Raw genomic sequence first — 21,523 nt, 5'->3', positions numbered from 1 at the left:
CATCTTTCTGTACTGACATAAAATATCACTTTTATAATAAATAAAACTGTGGATATGTTTCTGGACTCTACATTACACCATGAAGGAGTCTTCTATTCTTGTGCCAACATCATGGTTTCTGTTATTACAACATAGTTCTCTTTGACATCTGGTAGGGTAGAAGACCCTTGTTCTTCCTTTACTCTGTTTTTAATGTTCTTTGTTATTCTTACACATTTTATCTTTTATGTGAATTTTAGAATAGCTTGTCAGAGTTCATAAATGATCCAGATGGAGGGGCGCCTGGGTGGCTCAGTTGGTCAAGGGTCTGCCTGTGGCTCAGTGCCTGTTCCCAGTGTCCTGGGATCAGCCCTACATGGGGCCCCCTGCTCAGCAGGGAGTCTGCTTTTCCCCTCTCTCCTTCTGCCCATGGGCGTGCTCTCTCTCAAATAAATAAATAAAACAAATAAAAATGAATTCTGGAATTATGGCTCTAACTTCATTTTATTATGAATTAATTGACTGAAACAGAACTGACGTATTTACCACATGAAACTTTTATACCAAGGACCATGGTTTATCTCTATACTCTTTAGGTCTTTCAAAGTATGTTAGTAAGGTTAACATTGCTTTTTGTTTGAATCTTTAACATTTGTTGCTGGATTTATTTATTCCTATATATTCCAGGTTTCCTTTTAAATTGCTTCCTCTAATCAGTATTGCCAATCTTGTTTTGGCAAGATTTATTTGTCTCAGACAAACTGATTTGAGTCATATAAGATTCTGTTGTGTTGAATAATATGGTAATATTAATTCTAACTAGAAAAAAATGTACTAGATTTACAATCACAAAAAGTGGGATTGTGCCCCACTATTTATTATATATAAATCATTGAACATTTTTATTGTTCTCTGTTCTCATCTGTAAAATGGAAGTAATCATTTTAACTTCATACAGGGTGATCATAAGAATCCAATAAGTATCCATTTGGGAACATGCTTTATAATTAATGTAGGTTATCGGTAGAATTCTTACTTTTACTAAAATCCTAAGATAAAAGGTAAGCGTCAACACATTTATGGATTTCAGAAGCTCTGGGAGATTCCTATAACTGAAATATCCCTACATGCTACAGTATCCTTGTAAGTTAAAGAGAAATAAAAAATTGTCTGAAAACTTTTTCAAAAAACCCATTAGAACCACTGCAGAGATATATTTTGAGAGCTCTAGGTTGTGAATAGCTCTCCTTTATTGGACACCTTCTATGCTTGAGTTACAGCCCTAAATGCTTTACACATATTATTTAAATCTATAAGGTAGACATTATTACCTCCATTTTAAAGATTCTTTCCTTTCTCCTTTAAACTTACTGAAAAGTTGCAAGAATAGTAAAAAGGATTTTTATATAATCTTAACTCAGATTCTCTAAAAGTTAAAATTATATATTTATATAAATATTTTATTATATTTGCCTTTTCATTCTTCCCCTCCACATACTTAATCTATAATTGTTATAATTGTATTATTATTATTTCTCAAACTTTACAGAAAGAACAAACTGAAGATAAAATGCCTTATCGCTCTTTAGTACTTGAAGAACCCTCTCCTGCAAAATCACTGGACAGCTATTAGAGGCAAATAATATCGATATAATACCATTTTTCAAACCCAGAGCCCACTTAAATTTTGGCCCATTTTCTCAATAATGCCCTTGTAAACATACCCATTTCTTTTTCTCTAGGATCTAGGATCACCTGTTGCATTAAATTGTCATATCTTTTTAGTCTCCTTAAATCAGGAAGAGTTTTTCATTTTTTCTCTTTGTTGTTCATGACCTTGACATTTTTGAGAAGTACAGGCAAGCTGCTTTGTAGAATGTTCTTCAGTTTGGATTATCTGATGTTTTCTCATGTTTGAATTAATGTTATACACTTTCTTCCTTTGACAAGAACAGCACGATGATACTGTGTTCTTCCTAGTTCTTTCTAAGGAAGCAGATGGTGTCTGTTTGAACCATCACTTCGGATGCTGCCTTTCATTACTTAGTTAAGATGGTGTCTGCAAGATGTCTCTGCATTAAAGTCCACTCACTGTGTTTTGTACTTTTGTACTCGATAATACATAATTATATTAATAAGTAATTAATGTGTTTTATGGGCAACTACTTTGAGACTATGCAAATATTATTTTCCTCAACAAATTTTCACCTACTAGTTTCTTTCTGTTTTGTTTTTTTTTTTTTAAAGATTTTATTTATTTTTTTGACAGAGAGAAATCACAAGTAGGCAGCGAGGCAGGCAGCGACAGAGGAGGAAGCAGGCTCCCTGCTGAGCAGAGAGCCTGATGCAGGGCCCTATCCTAGGACCCTGGGATCATGACCTGAGCCCAAGGCAGAGGCTTTAAACTCCTGAGCTACCCAGGCACCCCTATCATGGCATTTTAATTCCATTATCTCTTCCACATGATTAATGGGCATTCTATTGAAAGGTGGAGCTTTTCATTCACCTCCATTGATTTATTTATGTTAGTATGGACTCTGGAATGACTATGCAATCTGTAGCCATAGTCATTTATTTGAGGTTCAAATTGTCCCACATTTGGCCAGTCGAATACCTTCAAGGTGGCTCTCATTTATTTATAGAATATCAGTTACATTGGGATTATTTTTGCCATCCTATTTTATTTTAAAAAATTTACTGTATTGTCTTTTTAGCTTGCTCTAATCTCCCTAATGATGAATTTCCTAATCCATTCTTTGCTGAACTCATCCTGCTATTTGTCTCATATATTTTACTCTTTATTTCAACATTTTTTATATGTTATTTTCCCTAACTTTTTAAATAAATATTTATTGTTGCTTCGTATTACTATTGTCTTTTCTTATCTCCTTAACAATATGTTTTCATGTTTATTCTAAGTTATTGGCCCCTCTGGTTCTTTAGTTGTTTCTTTGCTTCTCTTTCACAGTGGTCATATCCTTAGGTGTATTGTTATTTTGTCTTGTGAGATCACATTGCCCTAAAGGTAACAATTACTCTGGAAATGAGTGTTAATTAAGGGCCAAGGCCAGGCCTTCATTTCTGTCTACCTCAGTGAGTTTGAGGAGGAAAGAATTAGAACTTGTACCACTTTTAACTCTTAAGAAAAAATAGCATCATGAAGAGGTGAAGGCTATAGGTTGTAATATTGCCAATCTTGGGGATTTTGGAAGTAGAGGGTAGGATCTGGGCAGTGGTACCCATTTTCAATTATTCTTTACCTTGTTAAGGCTTTTTAGCTGACGCCTTTTGCTTTATCATTGATTTGGGTGCTGAAGGAACAAGCCATGACTTCCCCAGGGTTAACAAGTCTGAGACAAGAAGAAAATTAAAAAAGATTTTCCCCAGTGGACCTCCTCACTGCCTTCCAGACCATTTCCAGTGCATGCTGCACTTACCCATTTCTTACCCAACCCTGCACCAAGATAATAATTTTTCTCTCCAGGGCTTCTTGCGTTTTGTTGATGGTTCTGGGAACCCATATATCCCCACTTATGTCTATGGTTTCATCAGGATTGACATTTGGCAGGGAGCCAGCAGCAGCCCCTGCTGGTTTGTACTCAGACGAAAAAGTTGCAAAAATTTGTTTCATATAGTCTAATGGCTATAATTTCTATTTTACAACTTCAAATTTTCAATGCAGATTGTACATGCATCTCCTAGGTATATCTTTAGGATTTTATTCTTTAAAAAAAAATTGAAATCATTCATCTCTCTATAAGTTATTTTTGTGGGTGGTGTAAGATTGTGATGGGGAAATTTCTTTTTCTTTTCTGGGATGGGGAAACTTCTGTTTATTTTTCCAGAAAGATAATCTGCTATGTCATTCACAATAAATAACCCATCCTTTTACTTAAGAATTGAACTACAGTATTTGTCAATACAATAAGGTCTTTTACATGGTAGGTTTTATTTCTGGATTCCCTATTACATTTAACTGATCAGTTTGGCTATTTCAGTACCAATACCATAACGAATAGATTAAAGAGGATTTGTTATTAAGGTCTTGAACCACTAGTGGCGCAACTGTACTTACTTTCAGGACTCATTCTGTCACAAAAAATGAGACACATATCCAGAGTCACAAATGATGGCTATGGCTCCCTATCTTAATTGGAAATATTTGTTGAATCACTTTTTGTGTGTGCCAAAATATAGAGAGTAAAATTTGCCAAAAATTAGCATTCAGTGTAGGGGCTGTCTGGTTTGGTTGGTTTATTAAATAAGTAAATCATATTTTTTCCTATTTTTTTGTAAATACCACACCGTTTTTTAAATTTATTTTAAAAGGCTACATGGGGTTATGGACATTGGGGAGGGTATGTGCTTTGGTGAGTGCTGTGAAGTGTGTAAACCTGGCGATTCACAGACCTGTACCCCTGGGGATAAAAATATATGTTTATAAAAAATTAAAAAATTAAAGAAAAAAAGGCTACATAACTGGTGGTTGCTGCTTAAGGAAAGTGAATGGCATCTTAGTCTTCCTTACGAGGCTTCCACTTGGATCTTGGTTCAGTTTCTTCAGCAGATAATGCCAGGGGGAAACAATTTGGTGGTGGTTTCAGATGTAGTCTTCAGACTTGAGATCAGGTCTTCCTTTCATTCCTGGGAAAGAAGGTACATTATTCCTCACCAATACTTCCCATTGTGCCCAAGAAAAAAATAACAAGACTTTCTGCGGATTGTTAAATGTTAGCTTTCACCAGTTTCATTTGAATTTTTGTTGAATTCAGCATTTCAAAGACATTGCTTAAAATTTAAAAGCAAATTGTATAGGGGAAAAATAGAAACCACTAAATGAGATTATTTTAATATGCATAGCTATATTCATTGCTTCTTTTTTTCCCCCCATCTGGTCCTGCCCCACCACTGATCCAAGAATTAGGTCTCTCTCTGCATGACTTAACTCAAAACAACTAGGATTGCAATTTTGCCCCAGTGTATTAGAAAGGAAATGCTGTGATTTATGTCTCACAATAAAACCACATATCTATATGCATTGCATCTTCTTTACCCTGCTTCCCCACCACGAGCCGAAGGATTAGGTCTCTCTATGTATGATTTAACCCAGGACAGCTCTGGTGGTAAGATCTGTTAATTTTGCATAAATGTATTGAAAGGGAAACCTTGTGATTTATGTCTTTAAATATATAATGGACACTATGCAGCTGGGTCAGCATTCTGATATTTCTTGGAGAGAAATCATAGCAGTGTTTGGGTTTATCAAGCATCGTTGACAGTGATTGTTTCCATATGGCTTCCTGAGAATGTAAAGCTTAGGCAGGGCCACTGCTTACATCATACAAAAATAAGCCAAAAACACCCTTTATGCACTCAGTGGAAGTGTTTTCTCATTATATTCATTTCAGTAATTTGAGAACATTTACCACCAGCATCTTCCTGGGCACATTACAGTATGACCATTGGAAAAGCCACTTTCTCCAAAAATAAAAGGAAGGAAAACATTTTTTCTACCAGATGTAAAATTTGAATTATTTTCAAAAGAAAAAAAATATTTACGCCCAAAGGTGATACTTTGCCTCTTTAATCAGCAACTATTCATGGAGTATGTCCTGGCTCCCAAGTGTACTGCATAGTGTGAATCTAACAATGTCCAGGGCAAAAAAGAGACCCTGGTTAATTAACTACCCAAATAAACCTTTGATTTCAGTTTGTAGGGATGTTCAGTTTGCAGGGAGAGTTGGTGACCCCTAATAATATACAGTAGTGTAAGGAGACCCTCTCTAGGATGTCTCCCTTTGCTACTCCTGTACCAAAAGAAAAGAAGGGATGTCTTGAGCAAGATCATACAATACATGGCTTAAAGGTTCCAGAGGCTTTTTTGGTCAGGACTGGAATGCTTTATTGGGATCATGTGATCAGAACACTGTTTCTGAAAGTGTGGTCCGTAGGCCACCTACATCCCTATCCCTGGGATATCTGTTAAATGTCAAGATTTGTAGACCAAGCCTGCTGGAACCAAAGGGAGCTATTATCGGGAGTCTGCATTTTATTTTATTTTATTTTTTTTTTTTAAAGATTTTATTTATTTGACAGAGAGAGATCACAAGTAGGTAGAAAGGCAGGCAGAGAGAGAGAGGAGGAGGAAACAGGCTCCCTGCCGAGCAGAGAGCCCGGTGTGGGACTCGATCCCAGGACCCTGAGATCATGACCTGAGCCGAAGGCAGCGGCTTAACCCACTGAGCCACCCAGGCGCCCCGGGAGTCTGCATTTTAAACAAGCTTCCAAAGTTCTTCTTCTACACTCCATAATTTGGTCACTTTTGCACTGATTTAGAGCCCATGTTTATTAAATCCTCAAATGACCTTTGTCACTTTTGTCTCTGAATCATTTCTGGGATGACTTCAGAGGGTCAGAAATTTAGAAATACCAAATAGACAACCTAATTCCACAGGAAGTCGAAATACTCATAGTGTAGAAAAGTGGAGAGAGGACTGAACTGGAAATCCATACTTGTGTTTGAATTGTTCGTATAACAATATATGAACAATAACACATGTTGTTATATATGGTCATGAAAAGTAATTTCTTTTTTCCATTCTGCTTGCTTGTTCATAAAATGATCAGCATTTTCCAAGCTTTGGCCAATGTGCTACCACCTTCAAAATAGTACCACCTATAATATTAGAAATATTTTTCTTTTAATAGTTACTTAAGGTTCATTTTCTAAAAAGCTTTATCCTATTGCCACAAATGGAAAACAATCATCACTTACTATAATTAGAAAATCATAACTATAAACTATAGAACAATTAAAGAATTTTAAAAGTCTACCCCTGGAGCTCTAAAACAATTGTACCTAGTGTTAATGATATTGGCATACTTTGGGAAACCATAAATTAAATACTATTTAAGACTAGTTTCTGCTTTATAAATCTACATGTTTATTAGATGATCATGCAAATGATTATTTCATTACTTCTGGGATAAAAGAAGTCCAAATTTATAAAGCAACCTCTGAAAAATCAACCATAGGTGACTATCGGACAAAAATTCTATAATAAAAGCTGAGAAAAAATTATCTTTTTTCCTCAAAAGAAATGGCCCTTAATGTTACTCAAATATTTAATTAAATGATTATATCAGGTACATAGTATTTAAGCAAGAATATTGCATTTGCTAATTCCATCTGTTTCTTTTTTCAAATCATTAAAAATATAACGGAGTTATAAAAAATATTACACTTTAAGCAGAAATGAAATTCCAAATCTGTTCATGGTATACTTATAGTATATCATTTTTTCTCAACTTTATTGAGATATAATTGACATATAACATTGTATAAATTTAAGATATTTGATGTTTTGATATCATGCATTTATATTTTGTAATATGATTACTACTATACTATTAACTAACACTTTTATAATGTCACATAATTACTATTTCTTTTTGTGGTGAGAATATTTTTTTAAAAATTTTTTATTTTTTATAAACATATATTTTTATTCCCAGGGGTACAGGTCTGTGAATCGCCAGGTTTACACACTTCACAGCACTCTTTGTGGTGAGAATATTTAAGATAGAATCTCCCAGCAAATTTCATGTATACAGTATAGTATTATTATCTCTAACATACAGTGTTTGTCTTTCTTTTTTGACTTATTTCACTTAGCATAATGCCCTCAAGGTCCCTTCATGCTGTTGTAAATGGCAGTATTTCCTTCTTTCTCAAGGCTAAATAATATTCTGTTGTATATATACAAATAATACAGATATATATATAGCATATATGTAGATACATAGTATATGAATGCAATAGAGTATTATCTGTATTGTTTTTATACATTACTATATATTATGTATGTGTGTGTATATCTATATATCTATATCTATATCTATATCTACATAAAATCATCTTTATCTGTTCATCCACTGATGGACTTATGTTGTTTCCATATCTTGGCTATTATAAATAATGCTGCAATAGACATGGGGGTGGAGATGTATCTTTGATATCCTGCTTTTATTTTCTTTGCATATATAGCCACAAGTGGAATTATTGAACCATATGGTATTTTTATTTTTAATTTTTTGAGAAACCTCCACACTGTTTTCCATAGTGGCTGCACCAGTTTGCATTTCCATCAACAGTGCACAAGCGGTCCCTTTTTTCCATGTCCTTGCAACACTTATCTCTTGTCTTTGGGTGATAGCTATTCTAAGATGTGAGCTTATATCTCATTGTGGTTTGATTGCATTTCCCTGATAATTAATGATGAGCATCTATTCATGGACCTGTCAATCATTTTCATATGTCTTCTCTAGAAAAATGTCTATTTAGTTCCTCTGCCCATTTTTCAAATGGATTGGTGGTAGTGGTGGTTATTGAGTTGTCTGAGTTTTTTATATATTTTGGGTATGAACCCCTTATATGAATCACAGCACCTAGATACACCAAGAAGATACTAAAAGCTCTGAAACAAGAGATAGACAATAATATAATAACAGTAGGGGATTTCAGTATCCTACTTCTAGCAGTGCATAGGCCATCTAGATAGAAAATCAAATCAATCATATTCAAGTTATAGCTGTCCCACAGTCCTTGGATGTTCTGGTCTATTTTTTTTTTCTTTTCAGTTTTAGAAATTTCTACTTTCACATCCTCAAGTTCAGATATTCTTTCCTCATCTGGGTCTACTTCACTTATGAGCCCATCAAAGTTATTCTTCATTTCTGTTGAGTTTTTTTGATCTCTAACATTTCTTTTTGATTATTTCTTAGAATTTCCACCTCCCTGATTATACTACCCATGTGTTATTGTGTGTTGTCTGTTTTTCTATTAAATTCTTAATGTATTAATCACAGTTTTTTTTTTTTTTTTTGTTTGTTTGTTTTTGTTTTTTTAGAATTACTGGTCTGGTAATTCCAACATGCCTACCATATCTGACTCTGGTTCTGAGATTTACTCAGTCTCTTCAAGCTCTGTTTTTTTTTTTTTTTTTAATCTTTTAGTAAGCCTTATAATTTTTTGTTGAAAGGTGGACATGATATATGAGGTAAAAGGATTGGTGATAAATAGTCCTTTAATAAGGTAGTGATAAGATGTGATTGGGGAAGGGAAGTACTCTGTAATCCTATGTTTAAGTTTCAGTCTTTTGGTGAGTCTGTGCTTCTGGACCATGAACTTCAATGCTTCTCAATTTGTTCCTCTCTTTAGGTGGCTCAGGATGGCTAAAGAAGTCTAGAATTGTGTATTTTATATCTTTTAGTTAGGTTAAGCTCTGATATAGTCTGATAAGTTTTTTCTCTTAGACTTGTCCATATTGAGCCTTCAGCAGTTTACCAATTATAATTCAGGTCTTCCTACCCTAGCACTGGTTCCTACTGAAGTTTCTATTCTGGTATGTTGTGATTCTCTGTTTGCCTTCTGTCTGTGCAATTTTCAGGGCAGTGATTTCCCCTATAACCTCACTTATCTGGCAGAGCTAAGAAGAGTTGTTAATTTTTCAGTGTGTTCAGCATTTTTACTTGCTGTGAGGATGGAGCAAGGACTGGAAACTGGAAACTATCAGAGTATTTTAAATTGGTGAATGGACTGATTCTGGGAAAGAGTGGGAAAAATTGGGAAAGCTTTTGAGGCTAAAATTTGGTATGTGTATAGATAAAATGTGTTACCCAGTGAAGGCAGGGAAAGAAATGAGGTCCTGCCTGGCACAAAAATTGAGACATTTTTTTGGATGAGATCCTGGGGATGGAACTTGATTCATTGAGGATGTAAAATAGAGAATTCCAAGGAACAACTACCTTAGTTCCCCTCATTAATGCCACAAACATTTAGGTATTGGAGAGACACAAATGAAAATATCTCTGCCTAAAGAGTTCACAATATATTAGAGACTGTTGGTTGCCTACCTGGCTTCTGGACTTATGGCCTTCCTTTTTTTCTTCAAGGCACTATGCTGCCTTCCATATCAGAGTCCTTACTCAGTCTTGCTTTCGCTGGCATGCTCTCCCTGCCTGCTTCCCCTTCCTCTAGACCAGTCTCTCCTATCTAGCACACACACTGGTGATTGCCCACATGTGATCTAACCTTCATGTTCAGCTCAACTTTTTAGTTATTCACTCCTTCTCCACTCAACCTTGTGTACTAGAGATAGAAACCACCTCCTCAGCCCAAGGGCAGGTCCTGGCTTATTTAAGTTTGTCATGGAAATCCCATTTCCTTCTACCAGTAGTTAGTTTAGGAGAGTGTATTTGACCTAACTCTGATTGAGATGGCACGAGGAGAAGCCTGTCACAGGGGTTCTGGGAAAGTATTTTATGCTTCAAACAGGGAGACATAAGAAAAGTCTGTTTCTTTCTTTCTCTTCCTGCAGTTGTGTCTGAATGTGAGACCTGGAACTTCAGTAGCCCTTTTGCCAGCTTTACCAGAGGATGAAGCACACACTTGAAGTAAGATAGAGCCAAGATAGTTACACAGAGGTAGGAATTGAGATATACATGATTGGGAAGTTTGTGGACTTCATGTTTTGTGAGGTAAAAATTTCTGTACTGGGACACCTGTGTGGCTCAAATGGTGAAACATCTGACTCTTGATTTCAGCTCAGGTCAGGACTTAGGGTTGTAAGATTGAGCCCTGTGTTGTGTTCTGAGCTCAGTGGGTAGTCTGCCTGAGATTCTCTCTATCCCTCTGTCCCTTCCCCCACTCGCTCTCTCTCTAAATAAATAAATAAATAAAATAAAATCTTTTTAAAAAATTTCCTTATTCTTAGGTTTAGAGTTTCTGCTAATTGAGGGAAAGCATCATCATTGTATATCATTCTTCATCAAACAGCTCAAAAGCTGCTTCCTCAGGGAAGACTTTCCTCAGGCCCACTTTCTTTTTATTAGTCCTATCCTCTTATTCTATGCTCCTGTAGCTTCTTGGGCTTTCCATCCATAGCATTTGCCATCATTCAAAATTATTAATTTCTAATGATCATTAGAAATTAATGATCATTAATTTCTAATGATCATTTGATCAATGCCTGATATTCCCACTAGACCACTAGCTCTAAGAGAGCCCTTACGTCTGCCTTGCTCACCATGGTATTACCAGTGCACCAAACAGTGTCTGGTACACAGTACAGCATGCTCAAAAATATTGCTAGAATGAATGGATAGATATACAAACATGTATGTAAGTCTCAATGGAAGCCAGAGGAGAGGGGTACTTAAGCCATACTAGAAAAATTAGGAAGGGTCTCACAGGGGAGATGAAACTTAAACTGAATTTTAAAGGAGGAAGGAGAACTTTCTAGGCTTAAAAGATAGTAGGGAAGAGTATTCCAGGCAGCTGTGCAGAGACAGAAAGGTATGTTCCAAGCCATTAAGTCCAACCAAATCACATTTTCATTGCAAGATATTTCAGTTCAAATGTGTCCTCAAAATGATATTTAACATAAAGGGGTACTTTTGTTTATAAAATATTTCCTATTTCCCAGTTTAAATTCCTGAACAGTGAAATTACCCTCAGTGACACTTAGTTTCTCCATGGAATTCCTTTTTTTGTATAAATTCCCTGTACCAGTATTCACTTACTCACCTTTTAGTGGCTGGCTAGAGGGAGAAATAGAGAACAGTGAAGATACTCTGTGACATGTCATTCTCGTGACCTGTGGAGTTATTCCGATTCACCAGCCAAGCAGCTAATATTCTCCAAGTCAAATCAGAGCAATGGAACAGACAGTAAGAATCCATGCTGCCAAATATGGGTAAATTCCATTCCAAGTTACCTCAGATCTATTATGAGTTTGGGGGAAAGTCAAATCTTTAGACCATTATATCCAGGAAACCCAATCATCTTTAGTCGACACCAGCTGCCGTAGCCCATAATATGTCATGTCCTATATAACACTTTAGAAATTGTTGAAACTGCATCCAATCTTTCTATCCCTCCTTTCCAGGGCAGAAATAATTCCTGACAGAGAAGGAAACAGCCAGGCCATGGGGTGCTGGCTTGGAATGCTGTCTTCTAACAACAAAATACAATATGTAAGAGGTCTAGCTGAGTTTGAATATAAGCCACTGCAGATTCTTTATGTTCAAAGTGTAACTGATTCCACAAACTAGGCCAATATCATTAGCTTATCATCCTACCATGAGGCTTGTGACCTTGGTCACAATCACTAAATGTCTCCAGGAAAGCAAGTGATGATTTCATCCACCATCTATATACTTTCCAAATGGAGCACTCCATTCCAGGTGTCTGTCCTGAGCTCTGTGTGTGTCTATACATCCAGCTGCCAAGTGGACTAACTCGGGGGCAATTCAAATTCAGTCTGTTCAAAAGTGGATTTGTTTTCTTGCCCACAAGCTTGTTTCTGTTGTTGTGGTTTCTCTCCTTGTACTTGGAATTACTGTTAATGTATCTTTCCCAAGTAGAAACCCAGGAGACATCTTAAACATCTTCCTCCTTCTTTATATAGGTCCTCTAGATTTGGCTTCTAAATATCTCTCCTCTCCTTTGCCATCATCCAAGCACTCTCATTCAATCCTTCCTAATTTCTCATCCAACTTCTTGCAGTAAGTAGATTCAGTCTCACAAGTGGATTTATGGCCTCTAGTCTTGCTCATTTACAATTCTATCCACAACATAGCCAAATGCATCTTTAAATAATGGGTATCTGGTCAAGGCACTTTAATGCTTAAAAACTTTTAAATGGCTCCTCATTGCTTTCAAGATAAAAATATCAGCTCTTTAGTGCAACATACATTCAACATTTCTTTTTTTTTTTTTTTAAGATTTTATTTATTAATTTATTTATTTGACAGACACAGATCACAAGTAGGCAGAGAGGGAAGGCAAGAGAGAGAGGAGGAGGCAGGCTCCCCGCTGAGCAGAGAGCCCAATGTGGGGCTCGATCCCAGGACCCTGGGATCATGACCTGAGCTGAAGGCAGAGGCTTTAACCCACTGAGCCACCCAGGTGCCCACATTTCAACATTTCATGACTTGGCCCCATCTCTGTCTCCATCTTCATATATCTCTTTTTATCCTAATCTATCCTCTTCCTCTACAACCTCTGTTATTATAACTAATAATAGTTAACATCCATTGAGTATTTACTTTCACCTAGAAATGATACTAAATGCTTTTACATCAGTATTTTTCAGACTTTTCTGATGAGGTATATTACTTGAAATCTTTGATAAAAATACAGTTCCTGGTCCTTATCCTAGACCCCCTGAATTATAATTCTTAGGGAATGAGACTAGGAAGTTGTATTAAAACATGCACATTTGGGCATCTGGGTGGCTCAGTGGGTTAAGCCACTGCCTTCAGCTTGAGTCATGATCTCAGGGTCCTGGGATTTAGCCCCGCATCGGGCTCTCTGCTCAGCATGGAGGCTGCTTTCCCCCACCCCACCCCCATGCTTGCTTCTCTGCCTACTTGTGATTTCTCTCTCTGTCAAATAAATAAATAAATAAAATCTTTAAAAAAAATGCACATTCACAGAACTAGAACAAATTCTTAAATTTGTATGGAATCACAAAAGATCCTGAAGAGCCAAAGCAATCTTGAAAAGCAAAGCAAAACTGGAGGCATCACAGTTCCAGACTTCACGTTATGTTACAAAGCTGTAGTAATCAAAACAGTATGGTACTGGTGTAAAAATAGACACATAGATCAATGGAAAAGCATAGAAAGGCCAGATAAGAACCTACAAGTATATGGTCAATTAATCTTTGACAAAGCAAGAAAGAATATGCAATGGGAAAAAGTCTCTTCAACAAATGGAGTTGGGAAAACTGGTCAGCAACATGCAAAAAAAAAAAAAAAAAAAAAAAAAAGAAAGAAACTGGACCACTTTCTTACACCATACACAAAAATAAATTCATAATATGGGGCACCTGGGTGGCTCAGTGGTTTAAGCTGCTGCCTTCGGCTCAGGTCATGATCTCAGGGTCCTGGGATCGAGAGCCCTGCATCGGCTCTCTGCTCAGTGGGGAGCCTGCTTCCTCCCCCCTCTCTCTCTGCCTACTTGTGATCTCTCTCTGTCAAATAAATAAATAAAATCTTAAAAAAAATAAATTCATAATAGATTAAAGATCAAAATATAAGACCTGGAATCATAAAAATCGTAGAAGAGAACACAGGCAGTAGTTTTTTGACATCAGCCATAGGAACTTCTTTCTAGATATATCTCCTGAGGCAAGAGAAACTAAAGCAAAAATAAATGATTTGGATTTCATTAAAATAGAACCTTCTACACAGAGAAGGAAACAGTCAACAAAACTAAAAGCCAGCCTATGGAATGGGAGAAGATATTTACAAATGACATACCTGATAAAGAACTAGTTCCCAGAATCTATGAAGAACTTCTAAAACTCAACATCCAAAAGCCAAATAATCCAATTAAAAGATGGGCAGAATACATGAATAGACGTTTTTTTCAAAGAAGATATCCAGATGGCCAACAGACACATGAAAAGATGTTCAACATCACTCATTATCAGGGAAATGCAAATCAACACTACAATGAGAGATCTCTTCACACTTGTCAGAATGGCTAAAATTAATAACACAAGAGATAACAGGTGTTGACAAGGATGTGGAGAAAAAGGAGCTTTCATACACTATTGGTGGGAACATAAAGTTGTACAGCCACTGTGAAAAACAGTATGGAGTTTCCTTAAAAAGTTGAAAATAGAATTACCTATGATCCAACAATCACCCCAGTGGGTATTGACCCAAAGAATACAAAAACACTAATTTGAAGGGATACATGCTCCCCTCTGTTTATAGCAGCATTATTTACAATAGCCTAGATATGGAATCAGTCCAAGTATACAAAGAAGATGTGATGTGTGTGTGTGTGTGTGTGTGTGTATGGAATTTTATTCAGCCATAAAAAGTAAAATACGGCCATTTACAATGACATAGAAGGAGCTAGAGCATATAATGCTAAGTGAAATAAGTCAGTCAGAGAAAGACAAATACCATATGATTACATTCATATGTGGAATTTAAGAAAACAAATGAGAAAGGTAAAAAGAGAGACAAACCAAGAAACAGACTCTTAATTATAGAGAACAAACTAATGGTATGTTAACTGGAATTAAAATAAAAACTTAAAAAGCCAAAAAAAGATGTGTGTGCATGCACATAAACTTAACTTAAAAAACTTAAAAACAACACACACACACACACATCAACGTCTGACTCATCATTTGAGACGTTTGGGAAAACATTGCTTTACATGAATTTTCATTTAATGCTTATAAAAATTTAATGAGATAAGAACTGTTACTAGTCTCACTTATAGATAGAAAAACTGAGGCCTCAGGGGAGATGATTATATGTCCAAGCACACAGTTAACTGTCATCATTAGAGTTTGAACCTAGGCATCCAGTCCCAGAGTTTACACCACTGCTATTCCATGGTTTTTCACTTTAACACATGCACTCTCAGTTCTCTGTGCCTCATCTGCCCTTCGACTTGGACAGTCACGTTACCTTCTTTGCCTGAAAAACTACGACTGACATCCATTCAACTGAGACTGAAGCTTCAATCAATCTTCCTAGTCTGGCTTCGTTGTGTTCCTGTGAACCAGATCATCATCTATATCCTTATCTGTTCCCCTACCAGACTATAAGCAGGCACATCTCAAGTCCTTCTATGTCCTTAGTCTAGCAGAGTGCATGACATATACCAGCTATATGATACATATCTGCTGAATGAAGGAAATTATGGTAAATCATTTTAGCCTGGCAAGTGCCTAGGGTTTAGATGCTGTAAATGGATAGAGCTAGGTCACTCTGGAAAATTATTTTTAGGTATTGGATGCTGCCTGTTAGAATCAAGCCATGCCTCTATTGAAATCACCTGTTCCATAAGAGTGCCTTATGGGAGATGAGATTGAGAACCCAACCCATTCCTTTCAAAGTTCAAAGACATTAATCATACATGATATATTACCATAACCTTGATCAAGACCAGATGATAGGAAAGGACAATGAAGGCCCAGAAAAAGGCAGTGTTGTCAGAGAAAGTGGAGTCTGAACTGGTGATGTGGACTCAATACCAGAGTTTAGAGAATCAGAAGGGTGTGCTGGCGTGGGCTCATAGCACCTGTGATCTAGCCTCCCAGTGCCATGGACACCCAGTGGGGTGCGAAGTAGAAGTAACATATGAACAGAAGTAGAGTTTTTCAGTTGGTCTTATGGCAACAGGTAGAGCTCTGCAGTGGTCATAGTCATTAACACTTTAAAAATAAGAGGACTTGTTAGGTCCCCACAAGTATTGACTAAAAATCTATGTATTACCAGGATTTCAGCAAATGGTAATTTGCTCCCAGCAGGGGTAGCAAGGGGAGTGGGCTCAACAGGAGCAGGACTTCCATGGCTGACAGTGACATCTGTGTTCCACCATTGGAGATAAGGAGTGGCCATAGAGTAAGGCAAGATCAGCAGGTGAAGCTGTCCCGAGGTTAGTAGTTATTGTGTCTGTGTATGGAGGGTTACATGCACCTTGCTTGTGTGTTCTTAGTTGAAGGAAAGGTTTTTAGTTTTTAGTTGAAGGCAAGGAATGAGAACTGATTCACAGACAGGTATAAGCTATTCTGGCAATCCTTAGAGTGTTTACTTAAAGCAAGAGAAATTTAGGGAGACTAGGTTTTTTTCTTAATTTGACATGTTTGGGTTTGGTGTCATAATTTAACTGTTAAAGTAAATGTTGAGATCACATGTTGTTGAGTTCTGAAAATTTGGATAATAAATATCTATAATAAAAGTGAATAAAACAGGTCTTTGAAAATACAAAGCCTCTTTCCAATCATGCCAAGGACAGTCACATGCAGTCATGAAAACTGAGACTCTACAGACAACAGAGCAGAAACATGTTTTATGTGAGACAAGTTTTATTTGAAACACAAGCTTTATTTGAAACAAAATCTTTTTTAAAAAAGGGTTTATTTGAAAAAGTTTTATTTGATACAACTATTTGTAGGCATTCTGGAGACTCATATATAGGCAAAAGAAATTAGATCCTACATACAATAGAGCAGAAGAAATGCTTTGTATATAGAAAGAACACTGCTAAAACATCTAAAAAGTTGGCATTATATATGATTACAAAGAAAAGAAAACCCGTCCAAGAAAGGTGACACGTTCAATGTGAAAGAAATTAATATGGAAATGACATGGATCATGGTCTGTGAAGACAACCTTGTCATGTCTTATAGTTGGAATCTTACTGAAATTATAGACGGGAGATTCAGTTTCTATTCTGGATACTCTGCCTTAAGATACGAAGCCTTGACATGACCACATCCCAGTCGGCGTAAGCTCCTTCTAGATGGCGGGATATCTCAGTTCCCGCTTCGTAGCTACGTCGGCCATGAAGTAAACGCCAGTTATCAAAAGTAATCACATCACCTAGACAAAAGATTTTTTTCAACGTGAACAATCATGAGTTTAAATTATTTGTGAAGCTAGAGAATGTAAAATGTAAGATAGCATTGCTACTTTGTTCACATCAAGCAACAGTGTGCAAAGACCTGTACTCCAGGGGCTAATAATACAGTATATGTTTATCAAAAAAATTTAAAAAAATATAAAAAAAAAGAAAAAAGAAACTGTGTTTCTTAGTCTCATTTTTTGGTTTGTTTCAAGTTTTTATCTAAATTCTAGTTCATTAACATATAGTGTAATATTTGTTGCAGGAGTGGAATCTAGTGATTCATCACTTACATAGGGCTCACCACAACAATTGTCCTCCCTTAATAACCATCACCCATTTAGCCCAACACCCGCCCACCTCCTTCCATCAGCCCCCAGTTTGTTCTCTATAGTTAAGAGTCTGTTTTATGGTTTGCTTCCTCCCCTTTCTTTCTCCCCTCTATATTCATCTCTTGTGTTTCTTAAATTCCACAGATGAGTGAAATCATATGGTATTTGTCTTTCTCTGACTGAAAACTGTACATTTATTTTTTCACAGAAATCAGACCATTGGACGCAAACTGCTTTAGACCTTTTGTAGGCATCTGTATACATTTTTATAATTTCTACTTAAAATATTATCTTTGTGTAAAACTTTGAATTGTTCTTCCTGGTCGTTATTTTGCTCTTACTTAGATATATTTATTTCCAATTAAGCAGCTTCAGGTAATTATAAGGATAGTGACTTGGTTTGTCTTGTATGTTCCTAATATTTTGTGTACATTATTTCTAAGCCTCATAAAAGTCCTGAAAATAGTGTTAGCTCATCTTTTTGTGTGAGAAAAGAGAGGCTCCAGGAAGCTGAGGGATTTACTCGAAGCTACACTACCATTACATAGTGGAGTTTAGATTCCAACTTCTATTTTTTGTTATTTTTCTTTCCTGGTATTTCAATTTTAAATGTTACTGCTCTTAAAGTCAGCCTGTGGTGACTGCATGTCAGTGGATTTATAAAGATTTCTAGTATCACTTTATCATGCCAAAGATCAATTCAAAAAGTAATCAGACGTTAAGAATATCTTTCACTTGGCCACATCAGTAATAGAGAGAAATTCTGCTTTTTACTATAGATAGGGAAAGCCTCAAGTTTGAGGTCACTTCACTGAGTAGAGATGGTCCAGAACAAATGCAATGCTTTCTGTTCCTGTATTTCAAGTAGCTGGACTATTTCAAATACTGCTTTATTTCAGGTAGTACTGTCTCTTCCAGATCAGATAAGCTAAATGAGTAAACATGACCCATGTACTTCATGAGTGAGAATCATGGGGATAATTTTACTTGTTTACTGGGATAGAAGAATTAAGTAGAATCTGCAGTTCATATTGTCTGGTTATCAGGGCAGAAAGTATAAGTTATCAGCCTTGACCTCAGACATGAGATTTCATTTGGCTTGTAGCTTGTCTTTCACATATTTCTTCTTTAGGTTGGAGGTTATTGAATTTTGGTGTGCTTAAAGGTTACCTAGGAGTTTGCTAAGAATGAATATTTTTATGTCTGGAGAGGCAACAGAGCAGAGGCGGGGGCTGCTCACAAAATTCTGTGTTTCACATGCCGTATTTGAGAAAAACTGCTCGAGATCTTGCTCTACACGGTTAAACTTGAAGAACATCCAGTTGTTTAAGAAAATGTGTTTCCACTGACCTGGATTCATCTTGAAAGTAAACTTGGAGTCTTTACAGTTCATGAGGTCAACAAACTCCTTCAGAGCAGCATAGAAAGGTTGAACTCTTTCGACGGGTGCATCAAATACCGTGTCTCTGGTTGCATTATTGAAGTTGATGCGAACCACTTGGCCTTTATCATCTAATCTGTTTTTTTAAAGAGAAAAAAAGTTAAAAAGCCATAAGGTACTTATTTACATTTCTGAGGGTCAATTTGTCTTGGAAGATGTGTCAAATACAGTATTAAAGAATCCAAAAACATGTACAAAAGGTAGTAAGGTTATCTATGGGATGATATATTCATTTGTTCTTTATTCATTTAGCAGTTTTTAAAAGGTTTCCAATTCAGTATAGTTAACATACAGTGTTATATTAAGCTTCACGTGTATAATATAGGGATATAGCAATTCTATCCATCATCCAATGCTCATCAAGAAAAGTGTGCTTTTACTGGGTATAGTGCATAAACAATGAATTCTGATACACTGAGAAGAAATTTAAAAAAATTAAAAAATTAAAATAAAAAAAAAAGAAAAGTGAGCTTTTAATCCCCTTTACTCTTTCCCCAATTTCTCCACCCCCTTCCCCTCTGGCAACCATCAGTTTGTTCTCTGTAGCTAAAAGTTTGTTTCTTCGTTTGTCTCTCTTTCTCTCTCTTTTTCTTTGTCTTGATTCTTAAATTCTACATTGTGGAGTAATTCTATTTTTAACTTTTTGAGGAATCTCTGTACTGTTTTCCACAGTGACTGTACCAGTTTGCTTTCTCACCAGCAGTGCACAAAGATGCCTTTTCTCCACATCCTCATCAACAATTGTTGTTTCTTGTGTGTTTAATTTTAGCCATTCTGACAGATGTGAGGTGACAGCTCATTGTGGTGTTGCTCATTGTGGTGATAGCTCAATTGTGGTGTTGCTCAATGAGGTGATAGTTCATTGTGGTGACATTTCTCTGATGATTAATGATGTTGAGTATCTTTTCATGTTTTCCATCCATTTAGCAGGTATTTTTTGAAGACTTACTACATAAGTGCTAGAGTGATTCAAATTAATTAAAAAAAAAAAGTTGTTGAAAGATTCAAGTTAAATTTTTTTTTTTTTGTATTTCAGGAAATGAATTCATTCTTCACTCTTTAAAATAGTAGCTTTTATGTATCGAAGTACTTTTAATGTTACAAGTTCATGGGTCAACCCTTTATTAGGGTTTTAAGTATAATTTTTTTTGAAGCATGATTGGGAAGAAAAATCCATTTTCTAAAGTTTGAAATTCACTGTTCTAATTCAATCCCTAGTTTACAGGTAGGGAAACCAAGACACGGACAAAAGAAGAATCTAGCCTGAGATATGTTCTTCATATCTCTCTATCTATACTCTGTATCTCAATATATAGGCTTTTAGAAGACCAATACTCTATCTCATTTAATGTTGTATTCTCAGCACTTAACATAGAGCCTGCACATAATAAGCAGTAAATATTCATTGCATATGTGACTCTCTAAACTTTTTTTAGTTCCTTGGAAGAATACCAAGGTCTTTCTAGTATTTTTGAGGTAGTATATTGTGATCTCTCTATCCTTCCTTAGAATATGCATCATGATCATGACAATGTAAGGTAATATTATTTTTGATGTAAAAACACACCATTATGTTTTAATTTAATCTATGCTTATTATCATTAGCACAGCATGAGCACTCTTTACACACAAAGCAAAAGGAAGATATATTTTTAAGCTTATTGGGAAGGTAAACTAGTGCCAGTCCTAAAACATCTACTAACTCCAAAAGAAAGGATAAATAAAAACTGAAAGTGGGCGAAGATGGTGGCAAAGTGTCTAGAGTTGTTCCTGGGCCAGCCCAGGAGGTGGTACTATGACCCTACAGCTGTAGGGGACCAGACCTGATGGGTCAAACCAAAGAGACAGTCACATGTACCCAAGGGCTTGGTGACACTGATTTTGGGTCTGGATCACACTTAGCTGACCAAAGACACAGAGTAAACCATTATCAACAAGTCAGGATATAGGAGAAAAATGTGATTGCCTGTGGTATATAAACTGTGGCTCTCTGGGTCCCTGTGCTTTGTCACTCAGATTAATACTCAATCCCCAGAGCCTAAGGCAATTGTAATGGTGAACTCTAAGAACTGGTCATTAGCTCTAACTCTTTGCTTTTTGATAGTGATGGAAAACTAACTACCTATTGAACCCACACTGGGGAAAGAAAGTGAAAGAAAGGAACAGGTTTTGAATAGGGTTCTTGGATTCTTAAAATCAGAATTTATATATATATTGATTAAAAAGCAAATATGTCTGAGTAGGCAAGGAGTGCTCTCCCTCCTTCCCCTCCACATAGATAAAGAATGCTCTGTGACCTGTAGGTTGTGGCTTGATGAACAAAGAGTC

At 36.2% G+C, this 21,523-nt stretch overlaps 1 protein-coding gene and 1 long non-coding RNA gene across 7 annotated transcripts in view; one reads left to right on the top strand and one right to left on the bottom strand.

The window, feature by feature from the left end:
• Positions 1 to 21,523, top strand: part of LOC131810595 (uncharacterized) — a 217,570-nt gene that overhangs the window by 70,362 nt on the left and 125,685 nt on the right. The window contains exon 2 of one of the 5 annotated variants that reach the window (XR_009345611.1): positions 10,359 to 10,464. The exons of the other annotated variants lie outside the window; for them this stretch is intronic. This is a non-coding gene — a long non-coding RNA (uncharacterized LOC131810595). The remainder of the gene's footprint in view (positions 1 to 10,358; positions 10,465 to 21,523) is intronic. 5 annotated transcript variants of the gene reach the window in all.
• BBOX1 (gamma-butyrobetaine hydroxylase 1) overlaps positions 16,872 to 21,523 on the bottom strand; it is a 60,058-nt gene continuing 55,406 nt past the window's right edge. For both annotated transcript variants that reach the window (XM_059138567.1, XM_059138577.1), the window contains 2 exons: positions 19,105 to 19,271; positions 16,872 to 17,400 (listed from right to left, as the gene is read on the bottom strand). In XM_059138567.1, coding sequence (XP_058994550.1) covers positions 17,240 to 17,400; positions 19,105 to 19,271 — 328 coding nt within the window. In that variant the 3' untranslated portion in view covers positions 16,872 to 17,239. The remainder of the gene's footprint in view (positions 17,401 to 19,104; positions 19,272 to 21,523) is intronic.

Source organism: Mustela lutreola, chromosome 1, assembly GCF_030435805.1.
Source record: "Mustela lutreola isolate mMusLut2 chromosome 1, mMusLut2.pri, whole genome shotgun sequence".
In the NCBI taxonomy this organism is placed as follows: domain Eukaryota; kingdom Metazoa; phylum Chordata; class Mammalia; order Carnivora; family Mustelidae; genus Mustela; species Mustela lutreola.
The sequence above is the reverse complement of the archived record's forward strand: the minus strand, read 5'-3'. Positions and strand labels throughout refer to the sequence as shown.